The sequence below is a fragment of the Photinus pyralis genome, unplaced genomic scaffold, assembly GCF_008802855.1.
Source record: "Photinus pyralis isolate 1611_PpyrPB1 unplaced genomic scaffold, Ppyr1.3 Ppyr1.4_LG10, whole genome shotgun sequence".
Lineage (NCBI taxonomy): Eukaryota > Metazoa > Arthropoda > Insecta > Coleoptera > Lampyridae > Photinus > Photinus pyralis.
The window spans coordinates 13,640,675-13,654,864 of record NW_022170250.1 but is presented as its reverse complement, the minus strand read 5'-3'; the positions used below and the strand labels follow the sequence as shown (position 1 = coordinate 13,654,864).

Sequence of the window (14,190 nt, the reverse complement as noted above, 5' to 3'; positions counted from 1 at the left end):
AAGACCGTTTAATTAAGCTTTAAATATACTTAGTGCTCGGCTGAAATTTTGAAAATTAGAACGGCCCAACCAATGTAGGAGAAAAAAAGTTTACGCTAAAATGCCAAACTATTCCGACCACGTTGCCCTTTAGAAAACCAATTGAATATTTAAGGATGTCTGATATTTCGCCCCAACATTAATTTTCACTCAGCACTCACGTTGAAACTTGTTAACATTTAGAATTAACCTGCAAACTTTCGCCATTACGAGCCATCTATGTGGCAAATTAACATTCGACGAGAGCGTTCGTGCGTATAAGAGAACGGGAGACAACGCGAAAATAACCGAAATTGTTTTCTATTTCAGAGTTGGACCTGGATTTTCTGGAACGAAGACAGAATGCGGGTCCAGCTTCAGAGATCGTCCAAAATCCTAAAAGTCCGATTGAAATTAGTCCCGAATCGGTCGACCGCGTTAAGGTTATCGTGTTGGGAGCGCCGGCCGTTGGAAAGACGAGCATTATACAGGCGAGTGATTTATTTATATTTTTTCAACCGACCCTTTTACCTAATTCACGTCCACTTATAATCCAAATGGAGTCATTAACGTGATTAAGAAATTTCAGGGTGGCAGTTTACACACTCGCCTGTTTTCCAACCCCCAACTTTGGATTGGTGCAAATTTAACTCGCGAGGCAATTTTTTGTTTTCCCCCTATTTTACTGTGTCCACTTACTTCAACTATAAATAAAACATTTTTGTACGCATTCGATAGCGAACTAATGGAATTTTTATGTTTTATTCAAATTCCCTCTTGAATTTCAGTTATTTTCTTTTATAGGAAAGAATTTCATCAGATTCCTTTCGGGATCGGCTAATAAAAGATTACACACAAGAATAAAACCGTGAAAGTGCCTGCGAAAAAATGGTATCGTTCGTTCACTACTAGAATGAAAATCAGGGAAACAAGAGATTGTAGTAACTCGTATGGTTTAGATATGTGCGAACTAAGCATAAGTGCAAACCACGGAAAATTCCCTCGCATTTTTATAATTCCATTCACATCTATTTAGTAGTAAGCGAAACATGCCAATTTCAGCGGATATAAAAATGGTAAACAATGAAACTTTTTGCGAGTTACTCATTTAGATGTGGCAAACTCGTATTGTGTCACCATGCGTTGGAAAGCGTTGTGCATTATATTTTTTCGCATGAGCACCTTTAATTGAACTTGTCGAGACCGAAATGATGTACTACTAAATTCATTGCAATTTCCAATTAGGCGGAAGGAAAATCATTACGTTCCATCGAAAACAGGGCACTCACAGCGAATTGTCGATTTCTTTGACTCCCCGACATTTCAATCACTTTTTTAACAAAAGCTTTCCATTAAATAAACCTGATTGTCTTTTGCGCGACACCGCTGTTATTTGTTTATTTTCTCTTGCAGCAATTTGTTTGGAACGACTTTTGCGAGAACTACGTTCCGACGGACCGAAAACACACCTACTATCCGTCTGTTATTACAAACGAACGTCTGTACGAGATAAAAATATCGGATTTGCCGGTCATCCCTTATTTCCCGGTCAACTCCTACTACGAATGGACCGATTATCGCTACTACGGGCTACGCGGGGCGACCGCATACATTCTGGTGTTCGATCTTTCGAACGTCGAAACGTTCCAATATATCAAAACGCTCCGAGAGCAGATTTGCGAGAGCAGAAATATGGCCAACGTGCCCGTCTTGGTAGTGGGCAACAAGGAAGATCTCGTACTGACCGCTGAGGAATCGGCCTCGTCGAGCGGCAAGGCAGCGATTACTAGCGGGCACGATGACAAGCGACGAGACATCATCAATCTGGTGAAAAAGCATTGGAAATCTGGATACGTGGAATGCAGCGCCAAATACAATTGGAAGGTGGTCGGTGTCTTTAAGGAGTTAATGAATATGATCGATAGCATCGAGATCAGGGACCAGAGCCCGATGCTCGATAACATACAGGATGCCTTGGACCGTAATAAGTGTTCTGTGCTTTAATCAAGATGTCTGCCAACCCGATGCTCAAAAGTTACGGATGAGTGCAATAAATTAAGTTATTCGACAATCTATTGCTCATTAGATGCATACAAACCGTAATTCTTTTCCATTATATGTATTAATTGTTAAATAAAGCAATAAAATGTTTAATAATTGACCCCTTCATTTCAGGTTCTCGAATCTTTAGTGAAAAATAATATAAAGCAGGTATCGGTGTCCGAAACTGGATGGAGACCATTGGGATCTCGCAAACCGTAAGAAATACGATTAAATGGAGGCAAAGTTGCACATTTTTTGGCCGAATCTAACGCTATTTAGGAACTGAAGGAATTCTAAATACTTTCACACAAACGCTTTTTTCTGTGTGACTTTATTTGAAAAGATTTTGGAAAACGGGTCCGTTAACTTGGCCCCCGTGATGGCGCTAGCTTTAATTCAAATGACGAAATTGAGTGCATAACCAGATGTACCGAGTGGCACAAATAGTGCTTTTTTACGCGATCCGAGTGGAGTTCACGCGACATTAGTTTACCCTGAGGTTCACATACCCACGACTACAGTGACCTCTATCCGTGACCGCCCATTTTGTATTGAAACATAAATGTAATAGCAGTCCATATACTGTATGGTCTAAGTGTCAAACCCAAAGCGACATTTTGTTACTGAGACAGCCCACTAAAAAACGTCACATTCGCTTATACACGGTATGAGTTTTTTCCGATGTTTAGTATGACCAAAAAGAGCAAAATTGTAGCGTATCAAATAGTTGTATTTTAACTCATTTGAGGAATTTTCGTTTTCTTTTTTTTGAAATTGTATTGTCCGTTTAAAAGAGAGTATTTCTATAATTGAGTCCAATTTTTGTTAGTTATAAGGGTAGGTTCAGTATTTCGTAAATCCAGATTTGTTTTATGATTCAATTTTTGTGCAAATCAGTGATGTTCCTCACCTTATTTTAACAAGCTCATCACTGGTAGGTTATAATTCGATTTGATCCGCCACAGAAGTTGTCAAGGAAATCCTCATCAGTATGAATGCAGATCACGCACTGGGAACAATCATCAAAATTAGTGACTCCAATCTAATTATAAAAGACGCGTTCGTTTATGAATCAATTATAAACCAACTCGCCAATTATAACTCACCGACCTTCATTTAATAACCGTTAATCGACTGTGACGCTTCCTCATAGTTTGATTCGCAGAAATCGACTCGCTTCATAAAACCAGTAAGGCTACGAATTCATAGTCTTAACAATTAAATATGAAGTGAATTTATCGATACTGAGAAAAACACTTAGAAGAGTCATAGCAGTCAGTCTTACATCACCTATAAATGATAAAACGTTGATCTTCCTATTAGTCACTATTCACTATTCACTTTTCCCCCACTGATAAATACATGCTTAAAAAAGGAAAAATCCTACCTTAATAAGGTTGCTCATCTGAAACAGAAAAACTTAAATTAAAAGTTTCGAAATGATTTAAAATCAGTCAAAAGATTGAATGATTAGTAATTAGATTTTGAATTTCTGACAATTAAGATCTAAAACCAAAAAACTTACCCTTATAACCTTATTCACTCGGAATCGCCTGGGTTCACGATCACGGGCTACTGGAAGACGGAAAGGGAGGAGCGTTTTTTTCAAAACTCAACAAGTGCAAAATTGGCGAACACAGAATAGAGCAAAACGCAATACAAACCGTGTTATAAGCATTCAAAATATGTACGGTTTTGCAAAACTCAACAAAACCGTCAGGATTTATCAGTGGCGAAATTGACACCGGTGAATATGATAAGCATGTCCAAAGCACATCTGGAAAAGTCGTAAAAACCAAACAAAATAAACTAGGTATTTTAGTGGTCTCAATAATCCACCAATAGTTAAATGCCCTCACACAGTTTTGCAAAAAACTGGAAAAAAGAAATGCGTAGGCGACGTAGAAGGTAATTTTTCTTAGTACAAACTACAAACTGTAGTGTTATTTTTTACAGATTTTCGGCATCATTGTCTGTCACAAGCTTCTAAAGTTGATCAAGATCGTTTTCTACTGAAATACATGGATATTTCTATTCCCGTACCTACCTCGAAAAGGAAAGTAGTGTAATGACCATAAGTCAAAATCAGTAGTAGTGAAGTATAAAATACGAAAGCTCAGTGGTGTGGTGAAAAAAGCTGTGCGTGAATATTACAGAAATTTTCTACATGGTTATTGGTTAATAACACAAGTACCAAATACATTTTATGTGCAACATCTAACCGTTTAGCTATTTTGGAAAGATACTTTATGCATACTGATGAGATGCCTCAAGAACGACGAGGGGGAGATCGGTCAAAATTACAAGACAAACAAATTTAGGATTCAGTTAGAGCTCAAATCAAATCATACAAATGTCCCGAAAGTCACTCTAGAGCCAAAACATGTAGGTCATATTTACCACCAGAGTTAAATACAGGTACAGCTAATGTAGAAGCAGTTTTGTAACAAACACTCAGGCGCGCAAACATGCTCACTTGCAGAAGTTAAAAAAGTGTTTTATACAGACTTTAATCTTGAATTTGGGAATCCTCATACTGACACTTGCTCCACTTGTAACAAATTTAAAATCTCCATTAAAACTACCAAGGATGCCACCGAAAAAGGAAACCTTAGAACACAGTTCAAACTTCATGAGTTAAGTTAAGAGCAAAAAGATTTTACGACAATATGAAAAGAGAGTCTGCAGATACTACAACAAAATCGTCTTAGACAGGCAGCAGAACCAACCTCTACCAAAACTTTCTGTCGGAGTCGGAGAGGTATTTTTCACAGGTATGGATATATAATCTTACTATTATGATTCACAACCAAAAACAAGACAAAATGTACATTTTTCATTATGTGTGGCTTGAAACAAAAAGTGGAAGAGGAGCCAACGAAGTCGCAAGCTGTGTACAACATTTTTTGGACCACTTGGAAAAAACTTTGGAAATTTGCTAGGTTTTAAGCCAGCCAAAATAAAAATGTAATCCTAATGGGTACACTAACGAATTTCATTGAAAGATCTGAAAAATTTTCAAAGATCTAGCATATTTTCCCTATCAAAGGACACAGTTATATGTCAGCAGATCGTGTATTTGGTGACATGGAGAAAGAATACAGGAAACTAGAAGAAATTATATCACGTAAAGAATATTGTGACATACTTGACAAAACAGGACAGGACTGGATTGTTAAAGATTTAAAAACTCCAGCGAAGAAAATATTCAAAACAAAGTTGCCATTTAAATTATCAGAAGCCAAGGTTATTCAGTACCAACGACTTAGAGACAAGGTGGAAATTTCAGTTTCATCAACGTACTCTGGAAGTGTGGTGGAATGCGAGGTTCTAAAAGATAAAATAAAAAATTCTAGTTTAATGGAAACAGCACAAATTTTGCCAAAGTGAAACATGGTAAACGTTAAGAAAAGGGGTAATGTTAAGTCGCTCTTAGAGTGTGTCGAGATACCTGAGCATGCCAAAGCAATTCTATGACGAAGTAATGGAAGCAGAAAATTCAGGCAATGACAATAATGAAGACAACCTCAATAAACAATATGACGAAAGACGAGAAAAACGCTCCTCTATTATGTTGTCCAATTCCAATACCAGTAACTGAAAAATAGAGAAACAGATGTAAAAAATAAGTTATTAGCAATTCATATTTTGAAATTACTTGGTTAATGTTTACGATTTTTTTAAGTGTATAATCAATAATTGCTTGCTTTAATTTTTACGCCAGTTACATCAAACTTTAGGTTGATTTTTTTTACAATAATAAATTTATAATTCTCACCTCGTTCACGTGAACCGCGTTGGTGTGATTGTTCAACAGCATCGACGGTCGACGTGGACCCGATCTGATCCATCGCGGAACTGGATTCCCTGGTGGGACACGGTCAACTCGCCAAGGGCGACTCGCCACCGACCGACTAGCCAATGGGACAACTCGCCAACGCGACAACTCGCCAACGGGACAACTCGCCAACGCGACAACTCGCCAACGGGACAACTCGCCACCGCGACAACTCGCCAATGCGACAACTCGCCAACGGACGACTCGCCACTGCGACAACTCGCCAACGAAATATTTTTCCCTGTTTAATGTGTCATACAAATGCATCCCACAAATGCAATAGTCAATTTCCCTAATTTTGTAAAAAAAGTTTATCGAAAAATTGTAGACACGACACCATTAAACAAGGAAAAATATTTCGTTGGCGAGTTGTCGCAGTGGCGAGTCGTCCGTTGGCGAGTTGTCGCGGTGGCGAGTTGTCCCGTTGGCGAGTTGTCGCGTTGGCGTTGGCGAGTTGTCGCGTTGGTGAGTTGTCCCGTTGGCGAGTCAGTCGGTGGCGAGTGGTCCGGTGGCGAGTCGCCCTTGGCGAGTTGACGCGTACCGTATGATTGTCGAACATGGCCCAGACAGTCTCCGGTTTGATCTAATGCATCGCAGGGAATGTTGGGGACTTCAGCGTCTGAAACAATCGAAGAGACCAGTAAGTAAATTGGTTCAGATGTGTCTTTTCAACAATATACGAACAGCACTTACCTTCATCTCAGCGGATCTTCGTGTAGAATAATAAATTATAATATATTATAATGATATTCTAAACACGAAGGTCAGCTAAAACAGTTATTGTTGATGTTCCTTTTCGTTTCACTTCCACTATTCACTCCCCCCCCTCTTACATAATAGAACATGCCATAACACCCATGCATAAAAGAAAGATCCTACCTTTATAAAGCCGCCCTTATGTAATCTGTAACAAAAAAAAACTTACGTCAAAATGGCGAAAGAAATGCAAGAGTGGAAATTATATGCAAAATTTATCAAAATAGTATAGTAAGGCCGATTCTGACTCACTTCGACCTTCAAGGGGGCGCTCAGAACTCGCCTCCGCATTGTTGACCTTCAGTGACCTTAGTTCAACCAAGAACCCTAGTTAGTTTGGACAATCATGCGCAAAACTCAAGGTCAAAGTGAGACAGAATCGGCGTTATTGCACTACTTGGTGTCAAGGTTTTTGATGGGACAAACAAGCCTATAATAATAAACGGTCTAGATCAAATGTTGAACAATCGAGCAAAATTGATTATGTAGGTAGATTTACTGATAGAATTAATAGTTATAATTTTGGTAGGGTATTTAACTGGAGGAGGGGGCGGGATATCATCACTATTAATATGCACTGATTAAATCGTCAAAACTTACCCTTTAGCCCTATGCATTGAGGTTTTCCTAAACGGGACCGCCAGTCAATCACTGCCGACTCCTACCAAGCCTCCTCATCTTCATTGTCTCAACTGAAAAATGAAATATTAAATGTTAATGTCTAGGCTTTTTGAGTACAACGAAATTAAAATGTTACAAAATGTAATCAATCTATTCATAATAAACCATTTTGGTCTCTCCCTAATTTTGAACGTTTATTCTACATAAAATTTCTAAAACTTTAAGAAGAAAAGATTGTAAAACCCTAAAATATTTTTAACCAAAAACATTGCTGTTTCTCAAAATCCGAGAAGATACTTAAAATCTTTTTAAAAAAAGTCTAAAATCATTTGCATGGTGCCGAAGAAAGTTTTTCATAATTTCCTTGTCCGTTCTACGCTTTCGTACCAGTCAAATATTGTACAGCTTTTCGATAAACTTGTTTACATAATTAGTCCTTGATCATTATAACATACATTATACATTATACATACTGAGAAGGATAGATACATCGTTGGTTTCACTCAAGGAGTATATCTTGTAGCAGTGTGTATTGTTGGTGGTCTAACCAATTGCAATAACACTGAAATACCAATTGACTACAGAGGAGCCTAACAAAAAGGCTTGTAACAACTGTGTATTCAAAAAATCATAGTTTTATAACAAATTTGTAGGAAGACCTTTAGCTTTACAAAAGCCTTTATATGATTTCAAAAACGGTTTTTAGAAAAACCTCTAAAAAATAAGTGACTGACTTCTTCGGAAGAATATGCCTAGGAATATACACGTATATATTCAGTTTTTTTTTGTAAATTTTCGTTTAATTAATCGTTACAACGAAATTCTGGTTCATATTTGAATGGTTCTCGTTTCAAATGTGTTTCGCAATAAAGGAAAGATGCAATTCTTTATGTTGCTACCGTTTTTTTTATTGCATCTATGAACTACTTAAAAACAACTATTAAACGTACATTTTTGCAATAAAACTGTTAACTGTCAATGAGAAATTGTTATATTTTGTAAAGAAGAAGTTTTAGACTTCAATCAACATATGTGGGACTGCCGATACGTGACGCGGAAACTAATACTGGTCAGGGGGGTTTAATATAAAATTGACACCCCTGATATTTATCGCCATCAGTACGCCACTGCCGAGTTGTTCGTTTATCATACAACTCATTACTTATACTGTGACTCATATTTATCATCAATATTTACTTTGCTTTATAATAATTATCTAACCACTTGACCACAGCTTACTTACTATCTAAGTAAGCTGTGACTTGACCATTTGACTTTTAAGAAAGGGCAATGATGGAAGAACCGGCTCATAGCATTGGAATAAAAACGTGAAAGACGATTAAAAGAGAAATTGGATACCAAGCTGGATCCTCGACTGAATCAGATGGGTAAGTGGTAAGTGCTAAGCACAGATGATCTTGTAAGTCATCTTCTTATTTGACCTGTCTAGGGCCCAACCTCGCGGACTCCACTCAGTCCCAGCCAACTGCACATCCAAGAAGAAGATACAACCGATAGGTACCAAGTAAAGTCGTGTTCGTTTCTTGTGATTAGATCAGTATATCACTTTACTTCGATCGGTGATGAAAGCAGGCCTGGTTCGTGGTGGCCCTTGGCTGGATGATGGATTTGAGCCCCCCCCCGTGGGGTCCTCTCACCGTCAAATTTGTCTATTTGCTCCATGCAACCAATGTGGTTTTAAATAGTTTTAACTTTTAAATGATGTGGTTTAAGTGATTTGTTAATGCCTTCATACGAGCAGCAAATTAACATTTATTAATTGTTGTATATCTACGTGAAAGAACATGTAGTACTACTTAAGAATGACAAGAACTAAAATAGAACAATAATTCAAAAGAGAGGCCAGCTACGAACAAGACAGTGAAAATCACAATGCAAAAAAACAATGCATTACAATTATAAGCAAAACTGTCCTTTGGAGGCCCTCGGTCGCCGACCAGCCGCCCTGGTCAGACTGAACCCGGATGGAAGTGATTTGATTAGACCTTGAATCGAACAACGAAAAATAGTTACCATGGAATACCCAAACGATTGTACGCGTACTGACCTGGATGCAAAATTTACTATGTTCACTTTGAAGTGATATTTCAGTGGTGGGGGTGTACTGATTGAAGCAGAAACGAATGCTGTACGATCACATTTAGTTAGTTAAATCGATACAATGAGGAGAGACGAACACGACTAATGTAATCTAAACAACATCATGGTCACAACAACGGCCGGTATTACAGCATACCTGCTTAACTACGTTGTTCATTCTTTGCAAAAACATCCAATCACAAGCCTTAACAACATTGTTAGTTGACAACAGTTAAGTATGCATTATAATGCTGTGCGATCAAAAATGAGTTGCTGTCAAGTCACCTTTGGAATTTTTGTTTACATGAGAAATCGTACTTAACGTGAACTTCCAAAGGCGACTCCACAGCAACTCATTGTTGATCACCCGTACAGGCCGTATGTGTAGTGTAGGAAGTTTTTCTTGATTGACAACTTCGGCATAGGAATGAACAGCATGTCGACTGTTTCAAGTGCGCCAGCTATATGATCAGAACATGGCCCATCTACTCTATTTTTGCCATCGCCACAAGCTGATATTCGGAAACTGGTGCGTTACAATGATGTGTTTTTTAAAATTAAAACTTGTCGCAGTGTTTTGCAACCGATAAATCCCTAATTTTGTTGTTGCTTTCAGTAAATCTAAATACTCTTAAGCGTGTCTTTTTACTATATGACATCGCCACTGAGCTTAACGTCTGTTGGTCGCTAATGCCATCGTTACATTAATAACTACGAGGAAACTTTTAAAAGTCTACGTACTTACCTCAAGTCAAGATATCCATGAAATCTAAGAGCTCTTGATCTCAGATCGAAACAATAGCACAAAACGTTGTTTTAAACGCGACGCGTACCGCAGAAGCAAACTTATAAAATGGCCGCAATTTTCTTCTGATAAACTTTAAGGAACAGTTTAGGGTTATAGGTACTCAGCACTGAAACTAATGATGTGCTAAGATTCCCTTGTGGGTATCACTATTATTTTTAAGGGTTGAATTGAACAAGACACGTCCGAAATGCATTAAACGCGAACGCGTCCCTACTGTACCAACACGCAAACGCCGATTTAAATTCGAACTTACGTTAAGGTGAACAAAAGTTACGATTTTCCTTTTAAACACCGATTTATTAATTCACGGACTGAAACGAACGACATCGCAGAGTTTTTTCCGCCTGTTTAGTTTGTTGAAGTTTATTTTAATTTCGCACTTCGCAAATTGGAAAGAAACCGAAAAATTACATGAACGCCAGAAGTTATCGTAACGATAAAATGGTGATACTCACTACGTAAGTCGTACGTGAGTCAAATCAAATATCAAAAATTTGTTTGAATTAAATAGATAGAATTACACATACATTTTTATAATAAAATTAATTAAATTCAAATGCATCTACAGACTGCGAACTGTGAATTAAAATTTAAAATTCTCGCTTCTTTTCGTCTTTTTGGCGTACCTCGATTTTTCGCCTACTATCCCTCTGTCGCCATCTACCGGTGTATCATACGTACTACTTACCGATTGTTTTTAAAATCTTTTGTTTATTCATTTAAAACAATGATCTTTGACAAAGGTAAAATGATCAATCAGAGTACTTAGTTGAAACAAAGATTATGATCTTTGGTTCAATCAAAGTTCATAATTTTGAACATTTCCCGTTGTTTCTCACCTTCGGTTCAGGTTTTTTGTATCGAGACTCCCTTATTGTTTACGACAATGATCTTTGGGAATTGCAACAAACATGTGTCCAAAATGTAATGAAAAAATTCCTTGTTTACGGGGAACAAAAGAATTTTGTCCAATATACATATTGTTACAGTCATCCAAAAAGTAATGAGAATTAAAAAAAAAGGAAATTTTTGACTAATAGGTGTAGCGCATGGAGGTGCTTTACATTCACTACGTCTTTATGTTTGTTAGGCGTACCTTTTGAATTAAAACATAGGAAGGGCACTTTAATGAAACCAAGGTTTTATAAAATTATCACTCGCATTTACTAAGTAAATAAACCGATACAACGAAATATCGAAGGATCCTCTATTACTATCACTTTTTAACAACATTTATTTCAACCTTGACATATGGTCAACAAAAATGCTTCAAATTCATGTCTTGCATTTGAGATAATCTTTTATTTTGTAATGATATTGATAAGATCTAGGAAAACCAAAGCAAAATTAATAGAAAAATAAGTACTCTATTTTTTATGAAGCTTTATTGTCAACAACTTATTGAAAGCACTTTACAAATAAGTATATTATTTGTACAATAAAGGTGTAGCTATAAGTTAAAATTAAAAACTTTAGAGATTGCCAAAAGAGACCTTAAAAGTTTGAGAGATTTCAACAGCTCTAAAGAATTTAGAGAAGCTTAAAAGGTGACAGCAACATTAGCAGATAATTTTAAGAGGGCTCCTAGAGAATGGAATTATCGAGAAATAAGCAGGTGAGGAATTTAATGCTATGCCGATTTTTTAGGCAAAAAATGCATCTGCTACACGTAAGTTGCTGAGGCTATTCAAGGCTTGAAACTCTCTACATGTACTGCATACGTACGTAGATCACCTTGTCATTTGTTATAGTGAGTCATATACGTGTAAACTCTGAATTGAGAATTTTTAACGTTTATTTGGCAATGTGGAACTTTTTCAAATTGTTTTAAGAATACAGACTTAAGCCTCCACCTCTGCAATTCGGCATTAACATCTTTAAGCCATGTAATTTTTTTAATTAATTAAAGCTAAGGCCTAAACCCATTGGTAGGAATGTGTATCTTTGTGTCAGTACCTATATTATTTCCTTCCGTAAAACGTTGAAATCTCTGGAAAGGTGCAATGGTTCGTCTACGCCTCTGCATTTTTTTGTTATTAACTCCTCTTCTGTAAACTATGTAAGTTTCGCAAAATATTAATGACAATTGACTTTAACTTACACTCCAATGACCACCAATGGCAATAAGACAACAAATTTTACGTAAACAATTTATTTCAATAACAACAACCTCTCGACCCATAAACAAAACAAAAACGCCCCAAAATGAGATTCATGATTCCGTAAGGATGATAAATGCAAAAATCAGTCATGTGCACTTTGAACCCGTGTACAGTGAACCAAAGCACTCTAAAGTTCATCTTTCGACTTAACGGCGAAGGAATGTAAAATATTAATACGCTGCGAGAGCTCCTCCTTTTTGGTTTTATTGATCTTGCCCTCCTTGACGATCTTGTTCAACCGTAAGAGTTCTTGCTGTACAAACTGGGCACCTTCGCCAATAATCTTCTTCATCAACTTTATATAAATCATTGCAGTGGAGCCCTCCTAAAATATCCACCAAAGTGTATAGGACAGACTAATAAGTTGACTTACCTTTTCAGTCTGGAGCATAGCTTCCGCTTCTTTCAGTACCTCGGCCTTTTTTGGGGCAGCCACAAAGGTTTTTGCCAACTTGTCAAAGCTCTGAATGCAGCCCGGAAGTCCGATATAAATATCCGTGTTGTCTCTAAGGAAATGTCTAAAATCGTCTATGACCCATTCCTTCTTCGCCGGGAAGGGAATTGGATCGCGTCGCCCGTCGACGAACAACAGAACCACGGGGAAATCTTCCTTGGTAATGCCGTACTTTTTCGCCAGTACCTCGTTGTTTTTGTCGCCGTAGTCCTGCACCCCGACACGTGCCACCAACAAGTCTTTGTTCGCTGCTACATCCGAAGATAGTCGCGAGTAGACGTCTTCTTTCTCACCGTAGGGGTACGAAACGTCGAATTTGACTATTACCACTTTGAATTTTGTTATAATCTTGTCGAAATTATATTCATCTAACGATACGCATCCCTTGCACTCATCCCCAAATGCTGTGGGGGTTAAAATTAGTGTGAAAGTCAGTAAAATATAAGTAAAGTCCATTGTTGATATTTGCACTGCAAGGGAACCGGTGAATTTTGTTTTTTAAAGCACTTTTGTGAATGTGACACGTCAGTTGTCCATTTTCTGCAGAGACCTATGTCTCTGATTTTCTGTCACAATTGCATGGCGGCATGCGATTGGTTCATTTTTCGACCGTGTATGATAGGTTGGTGGCCTACCATCCGGGTGCATAACATTCTGAATCGGGAAAGTGTATTTGTATTTTCTTTTTTACTTTTCCATAATGTATTAGAATTGAATAAGCATAAGGTGCTTATTCAATGGTATTAGGTAGTTTATGATCCGTACTAAATAGATAATTTCGTTGAATTTTCGGGCACTAGTGCGCGAAAATAGATTCTCGTCGTTCGTGTTTTATTGGGAAAACAAGATTTAGAATGAAAGAGTGCAAAAAATCCTATACATCATTCCCTGTACCTTTGAATATAAAATTAGTATATTCAAAGCCTGTACCAAAGAATAATGACCATAAGAACTTTGTAGTCGCTAAAATGCTTTGAAAATAAATCAATAAATAGTTTTCCGTGTAATTTTTAACCTTATTAGCTTGACACCATCCATTATAGGTTTTTCATAACTTGACGCCGATTTTGCAGGTAATAAGCTAAATTTTTCTTATAGAACGTGGCCTGTAGAATCCATAATTTTAAACAGTTCCAAGATTGGGCTACTAGTTCAAAAGTTACAGCCCTTTGAATTTTCTTTCGAAATTGGTTTCTAGTCTATAACTTTTGATTGAGAAGTCTAATCGAAAAAGTACGAATTGTTTTGGATTCTACGCACCAAAATTAATAAGAAAAAGTGTTTTCCCGAGAAATTTTGGTGCAGTCGATTTTTGGTAAAAAAGGAAGGTTAATCACTGCCTTTTTTTGAGCCCCGAAGAAAAAATGGTCTCGGATCGACCCGGAAAACA

General features: G+C 37.3%; 2 protein-coding genes and 2 long non-coding RNA genes across 5 annotated transcripts; 2 read left to right on the top strand and 2 right to left on the bottom strand.

Moving 5' to 3' along the window:
- The first annotated feature begins 258 nt into the window (after positions 1-258).
- LOC116162371 (ras-like protein family member 10B) lies at positions 259-2,187 on the top strand. The gene is made up of 3 exons (XM_031475985.1): positions 259-286; positions 349-509; positions 1,432-2,187. Exons 1-3 carry the CDS (start codon positions 259-261, stop codon positions 2,020-2,022), a joined length of 780 nt encoding a protein of 259 aa, XP_031331845.1. The 3' UTR covers positions 2,023-2,187.
- A 4,500-nt stretch (positions 2,188-6,687) lies between these two features.
- LOC116161756 lies at positions 6,688-10,589 on the bottom strand. Its single transcript, XR_004143423.1, has 3 exons — positions 10,122-10,589; positions 7,256-7,347; positions 6,688-6,803 (listed from the first exon to the last, which is right to left on the bottom strand). It is a non-coding gene; the product is annotated as an uncharacterized LOC116161756 (long non-coding RNA).
- LOC116161755 lies at positions 8,320-10,011 on the top strand. 2 transcript variants are annotated; one of them, XR_004143421.1, is made up of 2 exons: positions 8,320-8,664; positions 8,727-10,011. It is a non-coding gene; the product is annotated as an uncharacterized LOC116161755 (long non-coding RNA). The 2 variants fall into 2 exon arrangements; XR_004143422.1 differs by having other exon boundaries at positions 8,320-8,671.
- Positions 10,590-12,320: 1,731 nt separating the features above from the next.
- On the bottom strand, positions 12,321-13,377 carry LOC116162123 (endoplasmic reticulum resident protein 29). Its single transcript, XM_031475656.1, has 2 exons — positions 12,720-13,377; positions 12,321-12,671 (listed from the first exon to the last, which is right to left on the bottom strand). Exons 1-2 carry the CDS (start codon positions 13,254-13,256, stop codon positions 12,474-12,476), a joined length of 735 nt encoding a protein of 244 aa, XP_031331516.1. The 5' UTR covers positions 13,257-13,377; the 3' UTR covers positions 12,321-12,473.
- Between the last annotated feature and the right edge of the window lie 813 nt (positions 13,378-14,190).

What these genes read in the sequence shown, in the direction of transcription:
- LOC116162123 (XM_031475656.1), bottom strand. Translation starts at nt 13,256, where the DNA reads ATGGACTTTACTTATATTTTACTGACTTTCACACTAATTTTAACCCCC. An exon ending in CTATGCTCCAGACTGAAAAG is followed by an intron (nt 12,672 to 12,719) that starts GTAAGTCAACTT and finishes TGGATATTTTAG; the next exon opens with GAGGGCTCCACTGCAATGAT.
- LOC116162371 (XM_031475985.1), top strand. Translation starts at nt 259, where the DNA reads ATGTGGCAAATTAACATTCGACGAGAGC. An exon ending in AATTAACATTCGACGAGAGC is followed by an intron (nt 287 to 348) that starts GTTCGTGCGTAT and finishes TTTCTATTTCAG; the next exon opens with AGTTGGACCTGGATTTTCTG. An exon ending in GAAAGACGAGCATTATACAG is followed by an intron (nt 510 to 1,431) that starts GCGAGTGATTTA and finishes TTTCTCTTGCAG; the next exon opens with CAATTTGTTTGGAACGACTT.